Consider the following 26,632-nt stretch of genomic DNA (forward strand, 5'->3'; position numbering starts at 1 on the left):
ACTACCAAAATTCTTAGTTTTACACACAGGCTGATGTTATTCTACTGAGGAAAAACTAAGGTTTTGTGCCACAACTGTAAATTAAGTACAGTAATGTATTATCATTCCGGCAACATCGGTAACACCTGCACTGAACAGTGCGATACTGTTAAATCAATCCACTGATCTATTGAAGATCAAAGTACAAATCTGTATTTTTATTGATTTGGCAGCGTTGCTTATGGAGAAACAAATGCACTAGTTAAACCAGTACATTGTCATACTGCTCCAGTTACAAAAACATCCAGGACTTTCATAGAGCTACAAACGTATCGTACTTCATGATTTTCCCCCAAATGATGATATCCATGTGAAGTAAATAAGCAAAGATACTCAAGTTTGTATCCTTCATTCTGTTACACTGACAAACATACACCACCACTTAATAAATAGAAATGCAGCAGTTCATCCACATAATAGCAAATATTTTTGTACCCTAATCCACCACTGAAGTTCAGTTTGTACAAAACAGTCTTTTCTACAGAGTGGAAAAAAATACCTTCTTCTCATCAAGGTGCAAGCTAAGCTTTGAAACTTAAATGAATGTGCTTTTATTCTTTTCATGGACAATAAAAGTGTTTCATGAACCTTCTGATCTATCTGAAAATGCATAAATTTGGTCACATCTGGATGTCTTCATTGTTCAGCTTTAATGGGCTATTTCAGTATCACGGACGTTGTGCTTTTACTTCTCTTGAACAATACCGTTCCAAGAGTTATGGAGATCAAATTAATTCAAATGATGACCTCAGAGTTCTAGAAACGTGTCCTCATTGTAAAACAAGACCAACCTAAAGGAAGAAGAAAACCAGAGTATTTTAGTTCAAGTACGGCAATAAATCTAAACAGCATCAGTTTTCCACACTTCAATTATGGATCTTAAATATGACGAATTAAAACAGTTACTTTAAACCCTCTGCCCATTTTGACCAGTTAGATTAATGTATCGTTATACCTAACAGAATTCAGCAGCTCTTTTTTTCTCCCTTACCTTTTCGGATTCCATGCCAGGACACCTCCAGTTGTACAAATAATACTGCAAATTTCCATCTCCAATCCCAAACTTCAGTTTTTCCAGGAATGTTTTGTTTTCCATTAAGTCTAGTGCATTGAACACATCAAATCCTTTCTGGCAATAGCAAAACATTTTTTAAATTTTACTTTTTACAGTTACAAATGATGCACAAATGATATTTTACACAGTGGCATACAATATCCAATAGACTAGGCTAAGTAAGTAGAAAAAAAAAAACGGGAATAATTCTCACCTTTTAATTAGGTACACACACAAAGAAATTTTTCCAATAAAAAGCAAAGTATAAGGTACAACTTTGTTTGAAGATTATCTCCAAAAGAGTAGGAATTTTAAAGTAATTTTCAGGGGTAACAGTCTGAGGAGTCCCTAAAGCATTATCCTTTATTTTATCCTTATTAGATGTGAATTTTTTACAGTCATATACAGTGTTTTGACACACATGGCCTATTCCAGCTAAAGCTGCATAAATACAGCTTACAATATTTTTCAGTCATTTATCATTCCATTAATGATAAACGTTGTATTTATGTGATTTGGTGCTTTTCTGAAACGTCATTGTCTTTAGAACTCCAACCTTTCATGTTACTCTCCCTTCTCTACCTCATGCACCCTCTACCTGCTTTTCTTTTCATCACCCTTCTAAATTCACCAAAGGTTTTTTGCTCTTGGAAAAGCCACATAGCCAAATTAGTCTCAGGGTTTTGTGCAGCAACACAAACATACTCAAATCCCAACTCACTATGAACTATTAACAGGCAACATAAAAACAAGGTCAGTTAAGCCATCACAGTGACAGTCACCACGTATGAACAGCTGAATTTGCTTCAGGGTCTGGGTATAAAAGTCCATTTATTTGTATTTAACTGCAAGAGAGTCTGACCTAAGATCCTGGGAGTCTTAACAGCACACATGCAGTTCATCAGTGAGACTTTCTATACCCTGAAATAAAAATAAGTTACAAAACAACAATGTTCAGTTCCTCAACCACAAAAAGATGGTAAGGAACATTCTTTACTCGTTATAAAAACTAGATGTGTGTTGTGTTTTTTTTTTTTCTTTTAAATAAGCACTCCATATTAGGAAAAAAGGGGACTAAAGAAAAAGAGGATTTTTAAGCTCTCCATCAGTTTAGGAGTATTTAAAAGAAAGTCACAAAGTATAGACAGTGAGCTTAGTAAGTTTCCCCACTACCTTGCACAATGTACCACAGTCTGTACTACCACTGGTGTTTGCCCTGCACTCCATGAAAACGTGATGATTAAGGGCTGAGCATTAACTTTTCATCAGGCAGCACTAAACCCTTACAATTCTTATGCTTAAAAACTTCACTTATAGTCTCTTCCCTTCTATTCAACTAAACCATCTATCAGTGTAATTCTGTGCATGAAGGTGTGCTTAAAAGCTACAACATGACATCTACAGAGCTTTACAGGCAGCAATTAGTAACAAGATGAAATGATAAATAAAATTATACATTATAAATAAAATATAGTTTAAATAAACAAACAATATGTATTTAATAAATGTATTAACTCATCTCTAAGGGAAACTATTTTAGTGATACTTTCCATTCTTTTGGTACTTAGTGAATACAGTCATCAGCATACTCTTGGATGTTTACACTGTTGAAGCTATTGGAAACACATGATCTTCATAGCACCACTCAAAATCAAGCACAGTGTTTTATATTATAAAATATATATGTTAAATGTCTCATTAACTGCACTCCATGCTGTAGACAGTAAAAGAAAACAGAACGCAAAGGTATGGATAAATTGCAGTCAGTTCTTACCTTTCCGCCACTCATAAGAATACCTTTGTGAAAGAAGCAGGAAAAAAAATCCAAAACAACTTACCAATTTAGCTATAATGAGTGCATCATTCATTAAGTCCAAGAGGGGGGTCTCTGTATGAATATTGTAAAACGAATAGGCAGCTTTCAAGCTTTTATGAACAGGATGGTGCATCACTGTTGAAGGTAACGTGTAGAAACTCAGGAAGTCTGTTAAAATACCATTTGAGCCCTACAAAAAAAAAAAAAAAGTAACTGCTCAGTTATTAATTAGGCTAACATGGCAGTTCTATAGGAAAAATAATAAATGCAGTGTTGCACACTGTAAGTATTATGATCTAACAGGTAATCCTGGCTAAGATTTGAAGAATCAGAATTCTTGCTGAGGATGTATCTATACATCAAAGTGAGACTGAAGCCTGAAGTGGTCACTTCAGAAAAGGAAACAAACATTTAGATTTTTCTAGTCTATTACACCAATAATATTTTGATACTGAACAACTGCCAAAGGTTTCAGTTTGCTTCCCAAGCTTAGCCTGCTACAAACAAAGCTAACAAAGCACACTTCCAAAAAAAGTATAGAATTTTTTTCCAATTTAACTTATTTTTAAAAGAATATTTTAAAAATCTGACAAAGTTCATATTGAGGAATAGTTTTCTCAGCTTTCTAAAAACAGAAAAATATTTACTGTGCTGGTATACAAAACATTAATAATCACTAGAGCTGATTTAAATATCAAAAAGCACAATCCATTTGTTAGACAAGAGCGCTAAATCCCATCAGAATTCTAGTAAGACCAGTAGTCACCAAAAAAGGTACTTATACAGAAATCTACAGTATCCTGCATAAACTTTCTTAATATTCCACACATCTAATGAAGTTTAACCATCTTTAAGTGTGCAGATTAATAGGAAATGGAAAATAATCATTACACAGGTTATGACTGACATGCATGCTAAGCACAAAAAAGCTACCCAGATTTTCACTCTTATTTGGTCTCCAGTGTCTTCAAGATGATATGGCGAAGGAGACACACAAATGTTTGTTTGCTTTATTTTTGAACGATTGATGCTCACTATTTTGAGACCGGTAAAGGACCTCACATGGATCCTTAAACTGATAGTTCTTCCACAATAAAAAGTAAGAGTTGAACCCATCACATGCAAAAAAAAGCTACTGTCTTAGAGCAGGTACAGATTCTGTAGTAGAGCTACACTAACAACAAATAACAGAAAAGTTAAGTCACTAACTTCAGTAAGGACAATGAAAATACTAATTCAGGAATCATATAGAGTATCTTAAGGTTTTAGTTCTGTACATTACAAAGACGACTTAAAAATATGACACTAACTTCTCCAGGTCACACAGGTCTTAAGCACACTCATGCTGATCCTGGTGCCTGTGGACTCTTCTGTGGGCTTCAACTTATCAACAAAGCCAAAAACCAACCCAGGGAGTAGGGGGGGAGAAAGAAGGAGGGACAGCAGGTTAAATTAAGACCATGGAAGAGTCCAATGAGCGCTAGACCCACTACAAAGTAAGTAGAAAGCTAAGCCTGAACAATGACAACTGATGAGCAGGACCTCTCATCTCCAGCAGCAGTAGGTTTCTAAATTCAGTTGAGACTCCTGCACAAATTCAGGTTGCACTGTGTGAACACTGAGCTTCACAACCTGCAGCTTCTGTAGGGAGCTGGTAGGTTTAAGGATGTTAGCGCTGATCATTTTCAAATAATTTTATCACTCTAAATGAAGCAATACACTAACTAAATATGATGTCTACAACTGATTTAGCATGTATTCAAAGGGAAGAGTGTACCTTTCTCCACTAGCTTTATCGCAGCTATTCCAAACCATGCCTTGGAGATTTCCAGTCCAAATGCTAATCTATTCCTGTACTGCTTATTTTGCAAGAAGCGTTGTGACCAACAGGTTAGAGAGTTGAGGTGGTAGGATGGGGAGGGAAGAGTAAGTGGTAGGAAGAGATGATGCTCTTCATCTTGTTATTGGACAAAGATTATAATTTTCAAGATAATTGAACTTGTAGCTGACAGCAACTTGTGACAGCATCAAGGGATGTTAACTTTTACTTCTTGTATTTTACATATACTCATGCATATACATGTATCTATATACAGACACACACACACACACACACACTCACTCTTCCACTGGCAAAAATATGTTACTGAAGCAGATTACCAACCCTAATTCCCCCAGCAGGTGCCCCTAAAATTGGTTTTAAAAATAAAGAATTTTGAATTGGTATATGGCAGAAACTTAGACACATAAGAGAATGATACTGAATTCAAACCAAATCCTTATCTGTCATTGTATCATTTTTCCTTTTTTTCTAGAAAAGGAGATTTGAAGACCACTGCTCAATATCATGTCATATCTCTATGGAAAAAAATGGAGGAATACAAGCAGAAGGGCTGTTTTTAAAATATGTAATGTTCTTTGCTGTAGCATTTCAAGATAGTGGTATTTTGAGATCTCAAAATTCTTCTTTAAAATATCCTGTTATAAGAGCACTGCAGTTTATCACAACCAAACATTTTCTCATTAACAGAATTCAATTCAAATAACAAAGCTTGAAATCATGATATCAAATTCTACCTATAGTTTTCATACTGTCTGCATTTCAAAAATTTTGATGCCGATACAAACTTTTGGAAGTGGCATTCACATATACATTCGTGAAGTAGTTTGCCCATGTTTTTACCTCTACTACGTAAGTGTCAATAATATGATCCCGGGGCAGGAACCAGTGGGCTACCTCTTCTTCATCCATCACAGGAGCAAGATTAAACTGTTTCAAGTAAGCGTTGATTAATTCTTGTACTGCTTTAGTATCTTTCTGTTCCATTGGTCTCAAACCCAAAGTCTTTGTGGCCTTATTGTAACAAAAGAAATATAAATGTTAAGATGTTGAAAGGAAAACTGCATACACAGCAAAGGCTGAAAGTAGGTTGCAGTCACTCCACTTGCTATAATGCATTCATTATTAGCTTATTTTACCCCAGCCACCTAATTCATTATGCTATTTTACAAAAGGCTTTCAATCAGAATTCCCTCTCTTCTAATTATTGAGATAGTCTGGGGCACTTCAATCTTTATATTTCATTATTGAAACAACTTCATTTCTCCAGAGAAAGAAATACCATTGCCAACAGCCTAGACTTCATGCATTTTGTATTTTTTTTTTTTTTAGGTCAATCTTTACTTCTTGTCTTCTAAACTACCTAGGGCCCAGACACAGAAACAAAACAAAGCAACCTGCATACCAGCAGTTAATCTGAAGACAAGAACACTTGTGATACAAAGTTATGAAAATTAAAGTCAAGCTATAAACCAAAGTCAGCTAATTTCTAATTAAACTTTATTTAATTAAAAAAAAAATCCACCCATTCTTAACACTTGCAAACTCCCCCGCTAACTCAACTTTCTATACAGGCACAACTCCTGTTCCATTAACAAGCAAGCTTCTCATAACTTACAGCTGCCCGAAATTAGAAACCTACAGTATTTTAACAAGTTATATATTTAATTTTAAACATTAGAAGAGGAAAAAATATGTGTTCCAGTACTACACAATTAATGTTTAAACAAGCAAAGGTGATTAAAGTTTTCTCCCCAGCTTTTGTTAGCTTTCCTGAGTATTTCCTTTTAGGGAGCCTAAGGGGTGTTCTCTTCAGAGCTCATTTATGCTGCCTCATCTGTCTGAGTTACATACTTGGGCACGTATCACATTAATCATAGCAAAGTCAATTGCAAGAGCAGCCAGGTAGAGGCTTGATTACTGGAAGCCTGAAATTAGTGTAGCTGATTATGCTTTGCTCAGAAGGCATTATTATGGGGGAGGTATTTATTCACATGCTCTGAGAGTCAGCAGACAGATGAAAAAAATCAAGGCACGTTTTGCCACAGGTCTGGCCTGCGTATTTACATTTTAGTCTTCCTGCTTTCCTGAGCAGCCTGGGACTATGGTGTGCCTCCAGAACAGCACATCATCTAGATTTATTTTAAATGCCCTGAATCCATTAGGGTATTCACCTGACTCATCAATATGACACTTCTTATGCCATATTTCATTCATAACCTCCTTTATGAAAGGTTAATTTCAGCTCACTCCAAGCCTTCATCCCTCTTCTAAAACCATAAGCTGGAGCAGGATGGGAGGAAATGCAGCTGGGCTGGAACATCTTTACTCCCCAGCAATGCTCAGAATGGCAAACAGTAAACAATTATTTGCAGCCCCAGAAGTGAGGGAAAGAGTACAGAACTGGGCTAAAATTTGTTACTCTGCTCCACATATCAAGCTGCATTGGGCATATATTCATACAAGTCTCCTGGCTCAGGATCTCAATCAGTCAGGAGGTCATACAGAGACAAACATGCTCCTGTCCTTATTCTAAACACAACCAAAATTCACCTCTTCCAGAAAACTCCTTGCTCAAGAGACTAAACACTTAGAAAATAAATTTTATTTTTTATATCTGTAGGTGCCTGCACAAACACAGCCTTCAGTGAGGGTGGTATTTAATAATTACAGTATTTATTATTTCTGAAAACCTTTTTAATTCAGACTGTTAAAGTGATTAGAAATTATTAATTCCTCTTAAAGGGAGATAAGCTCTCAGTGGCAATGATATTCCAAGGACACTACGAAAAGAGGTTAAAATGCAAGAAACAGTGTTTGGTGCTGAGGTACAGGACAGTGTGCCCTGTATGAACAAATCTGTGTGACAGTACTGATTATGATAACAGCCTGAAACTGAGGATAAAGACCCTCAATAGTACTTAAACCCTTTCTTAGGGAAAAAAACCTCCAAAAAACCCCAAAGCACTAGACCTAAAGAGAAAACAGCACAAAGATAAGATCTTTGTATTCCATGGGAAAAGCTCCCAATCCAATCTAAAAATAAACCAACAGTTGAGGCGTATGGACTCCTACATCACTTAGATTTAAAAGTTGATTTTCAAAGCACCTATTTTCTATTTGCACATCTTTGTAGAGTATTTTTGCCTTAGATATATTTTATGAATGAGATATGATGTATTCTTTGTTTTCCATAATTTATTTTTCTGTTGAAATCCAGGTTTTATGGTAAGGGAAGATGATCAGGGTACAACTGCTACTGTTTCTAATTGTCCTCTGTAGTTACACTTTTTGTACTGTAAGTAAGATCCTTATTCTTTAAACTATTCTCTTCCTGTATTGTTTCCATGAGAAACTGTTATTAGAGCTGCCTCCACAACCTATATTTGAAATTGTCTATTGCACTTTTTTAGGCTATTAATGCCTTCAAGATTTGGTGGAAGCTATATTTAGCTCCCCAAGATTAAATCCTAATTAATGTGGTTATTAATTCTTAAGCTCTGAAAACTGCTGCCCTGCACGCAAGGGAGAGCCTGCATGTGCAGGCAGAGGTAGCATGCAGGCAGCACAGGAAACAAATCTGACAGCAGCAGGAGTTCAGATCAAGCCATGGCATGTGCTTTATACCAAGGAGTGCTTACTGTAATACTCAAATATTTAAGTAGTAAGAGAACCTGCAGCATCAAGCTAAATATAACCAACAGACACAAGTCTCCAAAATCAGATAAATTATTAAAAGTACTACAAGTGAGAAAAAAAACCAAACCTTTTCCTAACCGAAAGGGAGTGTTTAAATAAAAACAATTTACTGATATGGTGCAGGTAAAGGATATTCTGCAATCCCTCCAAATAGAAAGGTAGCTTTTAAAACAAAGAAACTGTGTTCGTTCATAAAGCTTAGACTAGCTTCTGTAGGCTATTAATTACAGCAATGAGATTTTTTCATAGTATGTTTCAGACTACTTAGAGTGACTTGCCCTGTCATGGAAATGGCCTCCTAAGACTTTTTGCAGCCTAACCATTAGCTGCAAACATGAGAAAAATATTTTTAACTAACTTAGCTATGCCAGAATACTTTTTTTTTTTTTTTGCTACACCATGCAAATAAACAGTATACAACATACTGGCTTTTGCTGAGCCTGCTCATTGCAGAAGAACAACATTCTCTGACAGAACAGAAAAAGCTGTGAATTAGAGTGGAATCAACAATCGCGCTGTATTCAGCCAACTTTCTGATGGACTTCTCTGAAAATTTTAAGACATAAACTGTTAATTTTCTGTTCCAGTAATCTTTTATCATATTAATCATACTGAGAAGTCTTTGGTATTTTCAACTCAATCCTACATGTTTATGAAGCCAAGGTTTCTGGGTTTTTTTCTTTGTCTGTTTAAGGCTTTTAGGTCAAAATTTATATTTTCTCCATATACATATCTACATTTCCAGCGATAGCCTCTTCTGTTTAGTATATCCCTTAAAGTCTTTTTCATTAACCAGAGATTTTTTTTTTTTTTTTGTCCTGCATGCACTGCCTTTCCACAGAAAAGCCTGTGCTGTCAGAGACAGATGGAAGGTTATTTTGGGCCTCACAATAACTGTGGGGATTCTCTAGAAGTCATACTGCTTACATCAGGAAGTCTGTAGAGCTTCATTGTTCTTTGTAGAGTCATGTTTCTACTCAAATGTGAAAATTTCACCTCCACCAATTTTCTGGGATTCAGTGATCGATGCCAATACCTGCAAATAAAATTAATAATAAGATCAAATAGTATTTTTAATGTCAGCTTTACTTGCATCCATTTTCCTACTTTCTCTCATTGCTCTTCTTCCTCTCCAAATCTGTTTTTAAGCAAGACTGTACTGTCTGTAAGAAGCTTGAGCAACAAAAGATAAGAAGCTACATCCAACCGTATTTTTGAATCTAAGCAAATGCTTTTTATTACAGAGTTAAACATTTTAGTACTTGCCATAGCCCTGACAATCTCACCATACTTACATGGCAACATTTATTTTCTTGTACAGATGGGACCCTCTGCTCATGTCTAAGTGGTTGTTGAAGGAGATCTCTTCCTAGGACATCATTGTGCAAAAGAACATCCCTGGTTACTCTAACACAGCATGGCTTTTTTTTTTTTTTTCTTTTCATTTTTTTTTCCCCCCATCCTTCCTTACAGAGACTTACAGGATCTTTGGTGTTGATAGATACAATTTCAAATCAAAAAGTACCCTGTCCTCCAGAAGGCTAGACAGCTGAACTACTACTACTGGAACTGAACTGTTCCCAGTAGAAATAAATTACATTCCAAGCAAACAAAATTGTATTTGATTACATATAATTCTTCTCACATGATAGTTTTCCTGTCTTTATCAAATTTCGATCAAGTCCTTTCTTCAGGAAAGATGAAAGTATTTCAAAAAGCAAATCATACAATTCCCAGAAGTGCTCTGCCATCTTTGGCAACCAACCAGGTCAACAAAGAAGTGCCCCAGCAGGGAAACAGGCCACTTGAAAAACACAGGTATACAATGTTGTCATTGCTAGCATGGCCTCCACCAGAAGGTCAACAGAAATATCTATTAGTCTATTTAAGGTATGATAAACAAACACAAAATTAGATTTTAGTCTGAGAAGCTGTTTCATCCAAGGCACTGGAAGGAAAAAAAAACCAAACAAAAAAAACACAACCAACAAACAAACCAACCAAAAAAGCACCCTGACAAACACTGAGGCCTTCAGGTTAGTCAAGACCACAACATTTATTTTCACTGACTTTATGCTTTTATTGTTTCTAGCCAAATACATAAAGTGTTCTGTAAAATGACTGCTACAGGAACTGATATTATTATGAACATCACCTAGGTTACCTGCAAGTGGCCACAGGTTTGGGAAGTACCACTCCAGCAGTGTAAACAGCCTGAAAAATTCCTTCCAGGTTTACTCTTCTGGTTATTTCCCGAATCAGTACAGGTGCTACCCGTTTAGATCTCAGTTTCTTATGGACACACAGAAAATTGATTTCTACCATCTTCTTCACACTAAAAGGGCATTAAATAGTGGAAATTGTTATAAAGAGGTGCACATCACATATTTTAATTTTTGCAAATGTAGCTTCCCATATTGTGACAGAAAAATCTGAGGTAACAATAAACTGGCCTGTGATAAAGTACATCTGCAAGAAACACTCATCTGTGATATTGTGACTGCAATGGCAAACTGCACAATATGCAAGTTGTGTCTAAGGTGTTTGCAACACTGTTTTCAGAGCTCTATTGAGACTTAACCAATTGCATTTAAAATGCAGAATGACATCCAAGCACATGCTACGTGGTATAATAATACTTTGTGACTGTCAGTCTATGAAGACCTGGCCAATGAAGTCCAACTGACTATACTTTAAACACCTTCCAGTAGGGTCAGAAAATTCTATGTTGTTATCTGTATCATCCATCAGTAAGAAAATTCCTTAAATATGTATTACTGGTCCTTACTGTAAGGAAACCACAAGCTTTTTGGGGCGGGGGGGGAAGAGTGAAAAAAAAAAAAAAAAAAAAGCCTCTGCTACATACACAGATTTCTTCTGACTCTTTATGGTCAGTGACCCTCTTGCTCTAAGTTGTCTATGGCAGTGGATACCAGTTTAAGATTTGTTTCATCATGTTATTCTTTTAAAATACAGAAGTAATGGTGCATTTTACCTGTCATAAATACGAATATTTGCAGGGATGGCACTTATGAATCCTACCAGTTTTTTGTTTGAAGACACTCTAACCCCACAGTGCCACTGGGGTAACCAGCCTGGAGGACGTAGCGCCCTAGAATTGATGACAGAAATAATTACAAATTACTGCCTAAGAAGATGTAATAAAAACACCCTTATTTGCACTCCAGCCAGAGCAGAATGTGGAACTTGCTACTCACCACAGAAGAAATTCAGGTGAATAATCAAACCTAAACATATTATCATCATCTTCTACATAATTCTCATTTAACAGCGTGTATAACTCCTTCAGCTGAAAACACACACAAAAAAGTCCAAATATTTATCCACACACATCAATCAGAATAAGCTTCAATGATTTTAGATACATATAAGAATTGTTTTACTTACAACTTCAGCATTGCTAAGATCCAATGTGTCCCACATAAAACCTTGTGGCAATGAATATGGCTCTAGGCGGACATTGTCCTTATCTGGTTCAATTGCACCATGTGAAGTTATAACTTCATCTTTTGAGGGAGGAGAAAGGAAAAAATAAAAAGATCAACAACAAAAGAAAGAATAGTTACATTGCTAGCTTTCCTGATAGTTCTCAAAAAATTGTGCATTTCAGTCACATCATGTATTTTCTCATAATTACGTGATAGGAACATGATGTTTTAAAAAATGCTGAAAAAGGTTAGTATTATTACCTTATACTATTTTTCATTCTCACAGATCAGATTCAGGCTAATGACTAGCTCATCAGAGTATCGATAACTATGCACAGAACTACTCTACTTCAACTGATACCCAGTATTTCATAACACAGGACAGCAATTTATCAGCACATGCACAGCATTTAGCCAGCCACAAGATCCACAGTCTCATCATGAGAAACATGTTGTACTCACAACTAACAAGCTATGGCTTGGATCCTGTTTACACTGACTTGAACAGACCTGAACTCAACAGGATTACTTAGAAGCAGTGACATGGCAAAGCCAGGGCATTTAAGGGATGCTAGTGAAATGTAAAACTTGTTTCTAAAATCCTACATGAAAGTGTGCTTTCTTCTCCCTTATTTACAACTCCAGTCCCTCAGTATATAGCTATAAACAGAAGCTGTTACTCTTCTATGGAGGAGCAGCACCTGCCAAATCAAAGAATCACAGAATCATTTAGGTTGGGAAAGACCTGTAAGACCATCGAGTCTAACTGTTAACCTAGCACTGACAAGTCCACCACTAAACCACATCTTTAAGTGCCATATCTACACGTCTTTTAAATACTTCCAGGGATGGTGACTCAACCACTTCCATGGGCAGCCTGTTCTGAAATGCTTGACAACCCTTTCAGTGAAGAAATTTTCCTAATATCCAAAGTAAACCTCCCCTGCCACAACTTGAGGCCATTTCCTCTCATCCTACCGCTTATTACTTGGGAGGAGAAATCAACATCCACCTTTCGGGTAGTTGTAAGGTCTCTCCTGAGTCTCCTTTTCTCCAGGCTAAACCACCCCAGTTCCCTCAGCCACTTCTCACAGGACTTGTGCTCCAGACCCTTCACCAGCTTTGTCACTCTTCTCTGCACAAGCTGCAGCACCTCAATGTCTTTCTTGTAGTGAGGGGCCCAAAACTGAACACAGTAATCGAGGTGCAGCCTCACCAGTGCCAAGTACAGGGAGATGAATACTTCCCTAGTCCTGCTGGCCACGCTATTTCTGACACAAGCCAGGATGCCACTGGCCTTCCTGGCCACACTGCTGGCTCATATTCATCTGGCTGTCAACCAATACCCGCAGGTCCTTTTTCACTGGGCAGTTTTCCAGATGCTCCTCTTCAAGCCTGCAGCGTTGCATGGGGTTGTTGTGACCCAAGTGCGGGATCCAGCACTCAGCCTTGTTGTACTTCACACAGTTGGCCTGTGCCAATCGATCCAACCGGTCCAGATCTCTCTGTAGAGCCTTTTTGCCCTCAAACAGATCAACACACCCACCCAACTTGGTTTTGTCTGCAAACCTACTGAGGGTGCACTCCATCCCCTCATCCACAACACTGATAGATATTGAACAGAACTGGCCCCAATACTGAGCCCTGAGGAACACCATTTGTGGCTGGCCACCAACTGGATTTAACTCCATTCACCACCACTCTTTGGTCCTGGTCATCCAGAGAGTATTTTACCCAGTAAAGAGTACATCCATACAATCCATGAGAAGCCAATTTCTCCAGGAGAATGCTGTGGGACACAGTGTCAAAGGCCTTACTGAAGTCTAGGTAGACAACATCCACAGCCTTTCCCTCATCCACTAAACAGGTCACCCTGTCACAGAAGATCAGGTTAGTCCAGCAGGACCTGTCTTTCATAAACCCAGGCTGACTGGGCCTGATCCCCTGATTGTCCTGTACATGCTGTGTGACAGCACTCAAGATGATCTTCTCCATAACCTTCCCTGGCACCAAGGTCAGACTGACAGGCCTGTAGTTCCCCAGATCCTCCTTCTGGCCCTTCTTGTAGATGGACGTCACATTTGCTAATCTTCAGTTAACTGGGACCTCCCCGGTTAGCCAGGATTGCTGATAAATAATTGAAAGTGGCTTGGTGAGCACTTCTGCCAGCTCCCTCAGTACCCTGGGGTGGATCCTATCCAGCCCCATAGTCTTGTGTGTGTCTAAGTGGTGCAGCAGGTCACTAACCATTTACCCTTGGATTATGGTGGCTTCATTCTGCTCCCCATCCCTGTCTTCCAGCTCAGGGGGCTGGGTACCCCAAGAACAACTGGTCTTACTATTAAAGACTGAGGCAAAGAAGGCACTAAGTACCTCAGCTTTTTCCTCATCCTTTGTCACTATGTTTCTACCTGCATCCAATAAAGGACGGAGATTCTCCTTAGCCTTTCTTTTATTGCTACTGTATTTATAAAAACATTTTTATTGTCATTTAAAGCAGTAGCCATATTAAGCTCTAGATTGGACTTTGGCCCTTCTAATTTTCTCCTGCACAACCTCACAACATCCCTGTAGTCCGCTGAGTTGCATGCCCCTTCTTCCAAAGGGCATAAACTCTCCTTTTTTGACTTCAAGTTCCAGCCAAAACTCTCTGTTCAGCCAGGCCAGTCTTCTTTCTTGACAATTCATCTTTTGGCACATGGGGACAGGCTGCTCCTAAGCCTTTAAGATTTTCTTCTTGAAGAATGTCCAGCCCTCCTGGACTCCTTTGCCCTTCAGGACTGCCTCCCAAGGGACTTTGTCAACCAGGTCCCTAAACAGGCCAAAGGCTGCCCTCCAGGAGTCCAAGGTAGTGGTTCTGCTAACTCCCTCCTTACTTCTCCAAGAATTGAAAAGTCTATCATTTTGTGACTGCTATGTCCAAGGTGGCCTCCAGCCATCACATCACCTACAAATCCTTCTCTGTTCTCAGACAACAGGTCCAATGGGGCACCTTCCCTAGTTGGCTCACTCACCAGCTGTGTCAGGAAGTTATCTTCCACACACTCCAGGAACCTCCTAAACTGTTTCCTCTCCACTGTATTATATTTCCAGCAGACATCAGGTAAGTTTAAGTCCCCCATGAGAACAAGGGCAAGTGATTATGAGACTTGTCTCAGCTGCTTACAGAATATTTTGTCTGCCCTATCATCTTGGCTGGTTGGTCTATAACAGCCTCCCATTATGATATCTGCCTTGTTGGCCTTCCCCCTGTTTCATACTGTCCTGGTTTTGGCTAGGATAGAGCTATTTTTTTCTTCTAAGAAGCGAGAATAGTGCTTTGTTCTAGATTCAGTATGTGATATGGTATGAGAAAAATGTTGATAATATACTGATGTTAATACACTGTAAACTATGACACTTACCCATAAACACTCAATCCTACCATCACCATCAAGCTCTAGACAGTCCAATGTTCCTTTGTAGTATGAACTTTTCCCAAATGATGTGCAATCCTGACAAATAGTTATGGCCTACTCTCCAGTTTGGAATGTCATCACTACCAGCATCTTTTCACAAACTCTGGAAAGTATCAACAGCCTACACATTACTGCCACTACATGGCAGACTTGGCCTAACTAAAGGACCTACTGCTAACAACCTTAGCCAGAAGACAGAAGAATTGTGAAGTTAATTTAACGCAAATATCGCTACAGCTATTTCTTGAATCAACAGATTATTTTTTTCCACTTAAACATATCCAGCATATCAAATATTGAAGACTTCCCAATATGTTCACTCAGCAGATAAAGCTTAAAAAAAGAAAATAAATCAACAGGATCAAAAAGAAATTCATAAACAGTGTGGAAAAGAAACTCTTCCAGATGAATTCAACAAAGCATATTTCTACTAAATAACACTAACAATTCATTTTTAGAGCCAATGCATTGGTCCTTTTAGGCTGGCAAGTGACAGATTCTCATCCCTATAGAAGTGCTGTAAGACATATTGACTAACCTGAACTGAAGTCCTGGAACTGCTGTGCAGACACCTGAACTAGCTCTGAAAAAGGTTTATTATGGCCAAAGTATTTTTTGATTGACACATCAACTTATTTCAGCTAGGCTCTTCCTCCACGTAGGCAGGATTACTGTGACAATTACTACCACTAGTTTACAGAGGTATCTGGATACAATCTGTATGGAGAAGAGCCAGGGCAGGCCAGTTCAATCCAGTGGAAAATAACTACATGCAGGGACTCTGCTCTGGACTTCCCTATGCAAAGAAGTCAGGTAGAAATGAGATCACCGTGGATTAAGCTATAGAAATGGATTAATGTGAAATGCTGCCCTGTGGAGAGAGAGCACGCAAAGTGCTTCTGTGCTTTAGACTCTACCTTATTTCTGCTTATTCTACAACAGCATCCAACGCCATGGAGAGAAACCTGCAGAACAGAACAATGACGGCTATTGCCCTGAGACTACTTTACTTGTGGGGTCCTCAAGTTTCATTGGCACTGAAGAGCTACTACTGCTTAACTTGGGGGAAGAAGGTTCAGAAAGCAATTCAGAAAAAGCAAGAGTCATCAAGTATCTTCTCCAACAAAGACTAAGATTTACCAACTGTGTTATCAGGGATCAGATCAGTATAAAAAGTAATCTACCAAATTCCTTACAGAATTAAAGGCAAGGAGACGTCACCTCATATTCTTACTTGGTATCAAGAACAGAGAACAGACTCTGAAAAGCATGTTTTCAAGGCAGCGTACATTGTGGAGGAAGCATGTGAACATACAGCAGTAAAAGTCTTCATGCATGACAGAAGCACCATTATCCACTTAAAGATGCATGAAAACAGTGTAACCTCCAGCAAGAGAGGCATTATCTCTATATTAAAAAAAAAGGGAAAAGGAATTAAAAAAAAAATAAAAAAAAAAAAAAAAAAAATAAAAAATCAAAGTTTACTCTCTGTTACCACTTAAAGAGTTCTTATTTTCCCTGAAGTGGAAAAGACTTCTACTTTCTGTTGTTCAAGAGTTCAGACCTAAAATATACAAAAGAATGCTATTTCAATAGCATGTCCCATTTTTATAGAAAATGTTAATAAGATTTATTAACACTGTATTTTGTTGCAGATCGCTCGGGAGAAGGGCAAGAACTTTCCTAAAGAACACCAAGAATTCCAGATAAACTAAAGATGAAGAATCTCTACTGCACACAGACCAACTTCATACCCATTCTAGAGAACATGCCACACAGCTGGCACACATTTGTTTAGCGGTCAGTAAGACAGATCTTATGCCCAGATCCAGTTAAACTTACTAAGTTTAGGTACAGGTTGTGTATCCCAAAACTGGTATTTACGTTTGGTAGCCTCATCAATATTCTTTGCTGGGCCTTGGCATGCAGAGAGCAGCTCCATTGCTCTCTGGATGTCTTGAAGCTTCTGCATTGGAATGGCTGGATTCTGCACACAGAGACAAAAGGAAGAGGAAGCTTATTGAGTATGTTTACTTTGAACAATTGTTCAAACGTACTGATTTATTTTACTGTTAGCTATTCTTTCATGTACTCTTCTCATCATGCTTAGTACAACCTTTGGAGGCAGGAGGGTGGAAAGTCAGGTGGGCAACAGAGGAGCAACTTAACAAAATACTTAATAGTTTTGAGTAGCACTTGCATTTAACCACGAAACTTCAGCATTTTTAACACAAATACTGCAGCATTAAGGCAGGATACCAGTATCACAGTAAAATGGTTCTTATATACCCTGCCCCACCCCTCACTTGGTAAAATACAGTAAAACAGCAAAAATCAATCAGCTTAGATATCTAATAATCTAAAGATACCACTGGTACACACAGAGATTTTTGAAGTTCTACTTCACATATATAATATAAAGTAATATTTAAATTCACTATGGTCCAGTATTTCAGGTATGTTATATTGCTACAAATACCCGTTTTTTAACCTTAGTTGTATTGTATCTGTCTTCTATTAGCTTGCAATTATTGCATCAGGTACTTTCTGCATAGTGTAGGAGCTAACCATCTTGCCATTAACATCAACTGTGCCAACACTCACAACTAAAGAGAATTTTAACTGATAGAAGCAGATAGACATAAAATAAATCAACCTTCAACTTAAAAGATGAAAAATCTTTATAGAAAATTATTTGAAAAGCATGAAACCTAAGGCTAAGCATTTCTAAACTGAGCTCTTAAACTGTCACTTTTGATCACTCTGAGTGTAACTTGAATGAGAATTTCACCTGCATAGGATAGATGAATAATGGTAACAGACTTCTAAATCTAAAGGGATTTTTCTCTCACTTTTTAAAGTCTATTTATTTGTTTTGCTTTGTTATCTCCCAAGTGGTAAGTCCTGTTCTGAGACATACTAACAGCATGCTTGTACTCAGGTTTTCCCAGACTGCAGTGCAATAAATACATTTGAAGGAACAGTCTCAAATGCACTGGAAAATTTTAAGCAATTCTGCATTGATTTCAAGCCAGATTTTTTTTTTTTACTGAATATCAGTGGACCACTACTTCTGTATTTCACTTTCTTTCCAGGATTCATGCATTAAAAAACCACCATAAATTACATGTAATTGTGATGTAAAGCTTCATTTGGACAGGCATCTGCCTCTTGTATCCTCAGTCAGAAAAGGAGCAGATGTCCCTCCCTGTAGCTCAAGCAGGCCATAATTTTCTATTTATAATAAAAACCTGTACTCTCTAATCATTATGCAATTTCTTTCATTAATTTAAGTATTGCAAAATTTTACCTGTGAGCACGCTTTAAACACCTGTCATCTGACTAGTTATGAATTAACATATTTAGACATTTTAGAGCAACACTATTGAAACATAAAAAACCAACCCTATTTCTAGATCCAGATTACAGTGACATAAGTTACTTTTCTCAAATAAAAATCAATTTGTCTAAAAATCAATTTGTCTATTACACACCATGGCCTGATACAAATACTTCTAATGCCACTAGATAAATTCTGGAATCTTATCAGTACATTATGAAATCATACATAAACACTGGCAGACTGTAATTTATTTTGTACATTTATTTTGAGTCTCATGTTTTTTTCTACATTAGGAAGAAAACAGAAAATCAGAATAAAAGATACTAGGTTCTAAAATGATCTTACTACCACATATGAAGTAAAAAGTTCATGTTCTGGTACTAAATACAACATAGCTAGGGACATCAGGAGGAATCTCCCTTCCTTTCAAAATATTCAGAGATCAGTCCTTTAATGGAAAGCAAGAAAAAGCTACACAGAACTTCACATGAATTAGAAACAATAGTGACTTTGTTTAATTTCAGTTTAGGAGAAGTATCTCCTCACAGCACAAAATGGCACTGTAATGCAACAGGGCTAAGGTATACAATGCTCTTTCTGCCTCAGTTTCGGTGACAAGATCTAACCTCAGACCTTTGATGTGCCTGAGCCTTGTAGCACAGTCTGTGAGACTCCCATTAACCATGGCAGGGGGAAAGTTAGGGACCACTTAGGAAACTAATCATGCGCAGGTCCCTAAGAACAGACCGCATGCAACCGAGGGTACTGAGGGAGCTGCATGATGTTACTGCAACTAGAATATATTTTTAAAAGGTTATAGCAATTGGTGGAGGTTTCTTACAACTGGAAAAAGGCAGATATCACACCCATCTTCAAGAAGGCAAGGGGGAGGATTTTGAGAACTCAGCGGTCAATACTGTTTAACAATCTGGATGTGACAAAGAGTGCTTTCTCTGCAAGTTCATAGATGATAACCTAGTTGGGAAGAAGGGTCAATACACTGGACTGCAGAGCTGCTGTTCAAAGCTACTCTGACAGGCTGGAAACAGAAACTTCATGAAGTCTGGCAAAGGCAAACACAAAGTCCTGCATCTGGGACAGAAAAAGCACATGCAATGGCAGAGGACAGCATGGACTGGCTAGGAAGCAGCTTTGTGGAAAAGAACTGGGAAAGCCTGGTGGACGTGAGCCAGCAGTTTGCTGGCCAGCAAAGACAGACAGCTGTATGCTAGGTTGTACCAGTAAGACTGGCTAGCAAGTCTTCCCCTTTATCTGGCACCCCTGAGATGATGTCTCACAGTTTTGGGTTCCCCATTACAAAGAAAACATTGACATAATGGAGTGAGTTCAATGAAGGGCCACCAAGACGAGTGGGGGTCTGAAGCACATGACATACAAGGAAGAGATGAGACCTTTCTTTGTTCAGCCTTAAGAAGAGAAGGTTAAGGGAATAGGAGAAATCTTACTGCTGCCTAATGAGAGGATGTAAAGAAAACTGAGCCAATTCTTTTCAGAGGAGCATAATGATAGGACAAGAAACAACGGACACAACTCGCAAACTAGCAAAATCCATTTAGATATAAGGGATTACTATTTTTTAATCTTTAAGTGTAGTCAAACACTGGAATAGGTTGCCCACAGAGGTTGGGCAGTCTCCATCCTTGGAGACCAAACAACGTGATTTAAGCCTAAGCAACCTCATCTAGTTGGATCTACTCTAAGCAGGAGGTTGGTCAAAAGGCCTCTAGAGGTCCCTTCCAATCTAAATTATTCCGTGATCATGTTGTGTAGGCCATTGATGACTACAATAATGACTGTTAATACTGCAGATCTGGGAAGCTTCATTTGTGTCAGTGTGGATGGCCTACATCACTGGGACTTATAATGGGGAGAGATCAAAGTCTTGTGAGATGGGCACTGAAGTGTCCTAAAGGTCAGCATAAGCATACAATGTTAACAAGCATTTATTGTTGTGGTTACACTCATGCCAGTGTTTAAAAAGTTCAATATCACCAATAAGAGAAGGAGGAGACAAGGAGACTGACTGTTCTGTTTGTCTCATCTCCAGACTGGTACACCTATTTACAAACTGACCTGACCTCAAAATTCTTTTTCAAAATCACTTTCGAGTACAGAAGCCCCACTGAGTATAACCTAATGATCCTGCATGCATTCTCTTAGAGGTAAGGCGTACAATGCCACTTTCCTCTGAAATATTTTGTAAACCTCTTTTCAACCAAGAGCAAGCAAATGCTAAAAGCCTTTCTTCTGCAATATATTTCACATAGCACAAGGAATACAAAATCTAAATATCACTTGAGTAGCAGAAAAAATAAATATACTTCTCTACACTGATCCAGATCAGCAGTCTAAGATACTTTCAAAAAATCTAAAATGGGAAAGTTGTCCAAGATGGAGAAGCTTGTCTACTTAGCAGTGTGTACACCTGAAACACAGCGGAGAAGACGAAAAAAACCAGCCAACGCTGATGTATCTGCATCTAGAGAAAAGTGGAAGCCAAATAAGAATAATAAAATGGTCTAGCTGCCTAGAGCTTGAGACAAAAATAAGAGCCTTTCTTTTATGCCAATAAAAGATAAAATTCTGTAACGTTGCTAACAAACTCACTAAACTTCTTGTGACAGTAAAATAAAGAGTGCCACTCTAAGTATACAGCTTAAAACAAGGATAGCCTCCCATGTTTGCAAAGTGCATCATGCCAGAGAAATGGTGTGCAACACTGCAAGGTGCTGGGGACTAAAATCTTGCACATGAAAACAAAATAAAAAAGGGAAGTAGCTTCTTTTTAACACAATTAGAAGTAGCATATGGAACAGTAAGTTTGGTCAGCAGGGAAAAAAGGAACTCCCAGGACACTGCAGCAATGAATTATGTCTTCATGTTAACATCAAGATTGACCTCGGTCCAATTGTAAAAGAGTTTGAGGTTACTTGGTTATCACTTGCAAACAGTCATCTTGCATTAGCAATTCATGCCATGTGCTTTATAGAAACACTGTATCAAAACACATTGCAAGATCAGAAAGAACGTAACATCCCTGTACATATTTTAAGATGTTCCCTGTGCCCCATGTGCCCATTCAAAGCAATGAGGGTGACACAAAGACCACCTAAAGGGACAACACAAAAATCTATCAGTATGTTAATGAGCCAAAACACAACTTTTTTCCCGTAAAATTAGTTGGTAGCCACAATGTACACGACAAATCTTACAGGATGAACAGTACTACTGGTACAACAGTGTAACTTTCTCCACATTAATCTGATAAATCAAATATAACTATTTCAACACTCAATGGTCCATAAACTTTCTTGTCATCATGTTACAAACTTCAGTTCTCAGGCTCAGATCTCCCCTGAGATAAAAACCATATGTTAAAAGGCCACCATGTCATATTACTCACCATTCATTCAGAACATGGTAGTCAAAAGCACACAGACAATGCTTTATCACAAAGCCCACAAAGATTGTACATCCCCTCACATAACTGTGCATTCTTAATTTACAGTGGAGGGCTCTCAGGTGATGAAACGTTTCTTCAGTCTGGATCTCGTGTTAGAGATTACCGCATTTTATGTAAGATGACATGGTGCTTGTTTGCCCAAATAAGACTGGTTAGCACAGGAGGTACACCTTCCCTCCTACTGCTGATGCTCGCCATGAGATAGCATTTGGCTGTACAAGTAACTGAAACTGCACTAAGCCAAGTTAGATGGTGGCTAAAGGCAATTCATCAAACACAAAATCTATTTAAAAACATTACCACTGCAGATTAAGATTCCTTGTGACAAAGCTGTCACTAGCCTGAGTTCTAACTGCTGGAAAAGACAAAACACCTCCTCCTCTGCTTTTCTTAGAGTACACCACCACTGTGGCAATGATGACAACTCTCCAGCTAACTTCACAAAGTCTGCAAACACCAGGTCTTACCTTGCTTCTGTCTCTATTCAGGACAGTAACCATTTGCTTAATTCCGACATGTTAAGGCAGAACCACCAAGTTGCTTTTACAAAAAGCAACGCACAAATTAAAATTAAATTATAAAGCAAGCACAAATTAAAACAGAACCAGGCTCTCACTTTTGAAGGCTGTTGAATTTTAATCTCCTGGGAGTCAGATGCAGAATCTGATTTGGTGCCTCCAGAATTTGGTTTCTCCTTTTTTCTCTTCTGCTTCTTTTTCTTCTTCTTCGCTCCCAAATCCCCTCCAGGACTTCTGCCAGAGATTCAGAGAATGTGCAATGAGAAAAAAAAATCAATACCACCAAGCTTAAAATTCAAAAAAAAAGTTAAATATGGAAAAATCAGCATTTTAATATGCAAAATCTAACAGCAGTTATAATGTGAAGGCAGGGAAAAGGAAGGAAGAGGGAAAATGAGAGCATTGATGAAAAACTCCCTGCAAGTGCTTTCTAATTTGTTTTATACTCAGACCCTTTCACAAGCAGACGTTTTGACACACTGGTATCAGATTGTGGCGCTCTAGAACAGTCAGTGCTCTTCTCCAGGCTATTACCCAGCACAAACATGAAACAACCAAATTCAAGAGAGTTTGAAGGAACTTGGGAAAGTGCAGGAACTGAGGAAGGTAACCTCTTTGGAAATTCTACAACTATTAGTGGCCCAGTATCTTTTCCCCTTCATGCTCAACCATCAGGCACATCGGAATTTGAGAAGAATCCAAACAAAAATTTTGTTTCTAATTTATGTAGTGATGAAAGTTTTGCTGAAATATCAGTAAGAAACAACACAAAACTAAACAAATATTTGTGCTTTAAAACAGTAAGTACAACAGGGTCAACTAATTAACCCCCCCCCCAACAAAGTATATATTGCACTTGCAGATTCTGACATATTTTGACTATTGATAATACAACTCCCTTTCTTCTTTAAGGGGATTCTAATTTGACAAATAATCAAGATATAGAATCAAGATTAGATTAGAATTTGCAAATGTGGGAAGTGTTGGCAACTCTCAGACAGAAGGCAAATAAGCAGGCAGTGAGTCAGTTAACACTGAATCCTATTCACGAGGTTAATTTCCCAGCAAAATCATATGTACATAATGGAGCTCAAGACAGATATTGGGGTTTGAGGGGTTTGGGTGTTTCTCACTGGAAAATAAAAAAGTCAACGCAACAAACAATTATTTATTTTAATTCTGGAGGGGAGAAAAAACAGATATGATACCGGCAAACCAAAAGAAGAACTCAGAGCAACGTAACTAAAGTTATTAAAATCAACGTGTCTGCAAGGGGCATGTTATTCACTGTATCATGCTCACTTTCAGGATTACAGTGCCCAGCTGTATATAGCATCTATACCTTGTCAGAGCTGAAGTGTGCAAGAAAACACCCAAATGTCCAACTGGAAGGCCAAAAGCCTGCAATTAATCAAACATGCAACTAAACAAAGGCTCATTTTTGTGAGATCATTACTGCTCTGTAGAATACCCTGCAGTGAAGGATCAACCCCGAGAAGTCCTTAACATTGACAGTTGCACCCTCTGGGATGCTAACTCAGACCAAGGAGTTACTCAGTGGACACCAGTGTAGCAGACCGAACACTCACACAGGAGAGAGAAGAGAATTTGTAGTACCTACTATAAGTCTGCAGAAACAAAAGGTGGAGTTGTAGAAGTGTGACAAGGAAAAAATTTTCTGTTATTGATACTGTCTTATCACTTAGATGATCCTGCTAACAATTTCCATATTCTCATCTTAAAATAATAAAATTTAAATCTATTTGAAGGCCTGTACACCAAGCTGACATTTTGTACAGAATTTAAACACAGAACAGACCAAGAGACCTAGCAAGAGGTATAAATATGAGAGTGAAAAACCAAATATGTACAAGACCTAGGACTTTACCACCTCTTGCACAACTGAGATAAAAATAACTGGGGGAAGCAATTTCACCTTTGCTAAGACTCGTTTAATGAGGTGCTCTTCTACTTTCTTGAACTGTCCACAAACTTTCGCCTTTTCCTCTAATATCTCACATACAGCAAACGATGCCACTGTGTCCTTGAGCTGACTCCCAAGGGCTTCTGTGTTGAACATAAGTCTACTAGGAGCTTCAGCAAACACCGTTCTTGAACAGATGCCCTCAGCAGGCACCAAGCCCTGAGTCACATCAGTGCAGCTCACTTGTTTTCTTGCCTTTCAGTAGAAGCTGGCCCAAATCACACAAGGGAATTCTGCTTACTGAGATTACCTGAGGGTCAATGTTTTATTTACTTTGGTGAAATAATGAACGACTGTACTCAAAAAAAAGTTTGTCAGCTATGGAGAAAAAAGCAGCTCTGCCAAGCTTTACTAATGTTATCCCCAGTTAAACTGTACTTTTACCAGGATAATCTTAAGTTTGTTCATTGACCAGCTCAAGGTCTTTTTCATATAGAAATGCATATTTTTTAGTTGGGAAAGAGGGAAGAGCGAACTAAATTGCTGTACAATATTACACAGTGTTTAAAACTACTAATTTGGTATAAATTTTTCAAAATCCCAATCCTTGGTCCAGGACCTTCAGGTTTAGAGCCTTCACACTATCTCTTGCAAAATAAATACTGGTATTTTTGTCTGACAGGTTACCCAGGGACTATTCAGTGCAGTTATTTATGCACAGTCTCCTGCTTGGGTCAGTCTTTTTTTACTGTTACAGTCCACAGAATGTAAAAAAAGAGGACTTAAAGAGAGATCCACTTGTCTTTCAACTATTTAGGCATGCCTGCAACCCAGACATTTGGCAGCAGGCAGCACACAGAAACTTCTACTGAGTAAACAGGTTTGTCCAACACAAGTTACAACCAGAGATACAAAGCAAATTAGGGCAAAAGCAAAACCAAAACATCTCCGGATTTCTCATCCTTCTCATACTCTGCCTTGAAAAGAACCAAAAGGCTCTAAAACTGGGAGTGAGAATGGCTGGGAAGGGAGGAACTTTGTTGCTCAACTTGCAGTAATTATGCTTGTTGTGACGGCACAAAGGATATGCAAAGGTAACAGGATTAAAAGTAAAGACTCCTATGAAAAACTTTTCTCTTAATTAAACATTCTTGTGTGCTAAGATCTGAGCTCTCCTTTCTCTGGTCAGATACGCCTATATGATGACAGCAGGAAATGTATCTCACTCTTAGAAGCTAGGGGCAGAGGGGCGTAGTTTCCCACTTCTATGAAACCTGACCTTTAAGTGTGAATCTCTTCTGCTGAACTACCCTGCCACCACTGAAGTGACACAACTCAGAACATAGGTCCCACGTGGGAAGCAGGAAAAGGATATGCAACTCAGGTTGACACTACGTCTACCTGTCATGTCAGGAAACACAACCTTTTCACGCAACAGGTCAACGCATCTGTCCCAGTCCAGCCCACCACATAGATCATGGATGATTATACTAGGAAAAATATTCAGCGTTAGACTTGGGAAAGATTTTGACTGTGCCAGTCTAGTAGACACACGCTTATACCAGGAGCACTTTACTAGGAGGGCAAGCCTACACACTGAAGCTGAGGTGTACCTAAGCATGGACATGATCTAAGATATTTTTAACTACATCCATGATGAGTTTTGTCAGTCTGATGAGTAAGAAAGAAGTGAGGCCAGCACAAAGGTGACATGCAAATCCAAATTCAGCTGAGGCAAAAGAAGAGTCAAAAGACCTCGTTCTGCCCCAAAAAGACTTAACCTTGCCACAGAAACAGGCTATGGATATGACTCTGAGACAGTCACATAGGCCCACAGTTCTATGATTTTGTCTGCAAGTTACAAATGCAAGCCCATGATCCCACCCACATACCTTTCCACTTATGTACACACATCTGGTGTTTTGCATAAATGTGAAAAAAGACTTTTGCTTCTCCCTGCATATGTGTGTGGGGGGTTTGTTGTTTTTTGGGGGTTTTTTTTGTTTGT

General features: G+C 38.3%; 1 protein-coding gene across 1 annotated transcript; it reads right to left on the minus strand.

Moving 5' to 3' along the window:
• Positions 1–167: 167 nt before the first annotated feature.
• On the minus strand, positions 168–24,780 carry NMT2 (N-myristoyltransferase 2). The gene is made up of 13 exons (XM_026843316.1): positions 24,637–24,780; positions 24,043–24,101; positions 22,799–22,934; positions 17,198–17,342; positions 11,857–11,975; positions 11,667–11,758; positions 11,444–11,560; positions 10,613–10,783; positions 9,376–9,484; positions 5,593–5,763; positions 2,932–3,099; positions 1,031–1,168; positions 168–830 (listed from the first exon to the last, which is right to left on the minus strand). The coding sequence occupies exons 1-13, from the start codon at positions 24,778–24,780 to the stop codon at positions 810–812; spliced, it is 1,590 nt and encodes a 529-aa protein (XP_026699117.1). The 3' UTR covers positions 168–809.
• Positions 24,781–26,632: the final 1,852 nt, after the last annotated feature.

The sequence above is a fragment of the Athene cunicularia genome (assembly GCF_003259725.1).
Source record: "Athene cunicularia isolate RWA chromosome 2 unlocalized genomic scaffold, athCun1 chr2_part1, whole genome shotgun sequence".
In the NCBI taxonomy this organism is placed as follows: Eukaryota; Metazoa; Chordata; class Aves; order Strigiformes; family Strigidae; genus Athene; species Athene cunicularia.

What these genes read in the sequence shown, in the direction of transcription:
- NMT2 (XM_026843316.1), bottom strand. Translation starts at nt 24,780, where the DNA reads ATGTTCAACACAGAAGCCCTTGGGAGTCAGCTCAAGGACACAGTGGCA. An exon ending in TTAAACGAGTCTTAGCAAAG is followed by an intron (nt 24,102 to 24,636) that starts GTGAAATTGCTT and finishes GATTAATTGCAG; the next exon opens with GCTTTTGGCCTTCCAGTTGG. An exon ending in ATCTTAGCAATGCTGAAGTT is followed by an intron (nt 11,759 to 11,856) that starts GTAAGTAAAACA and finishes GTGTGTTTTCAG; the next exon opens with CTGAAGGAGTTATACACGCT.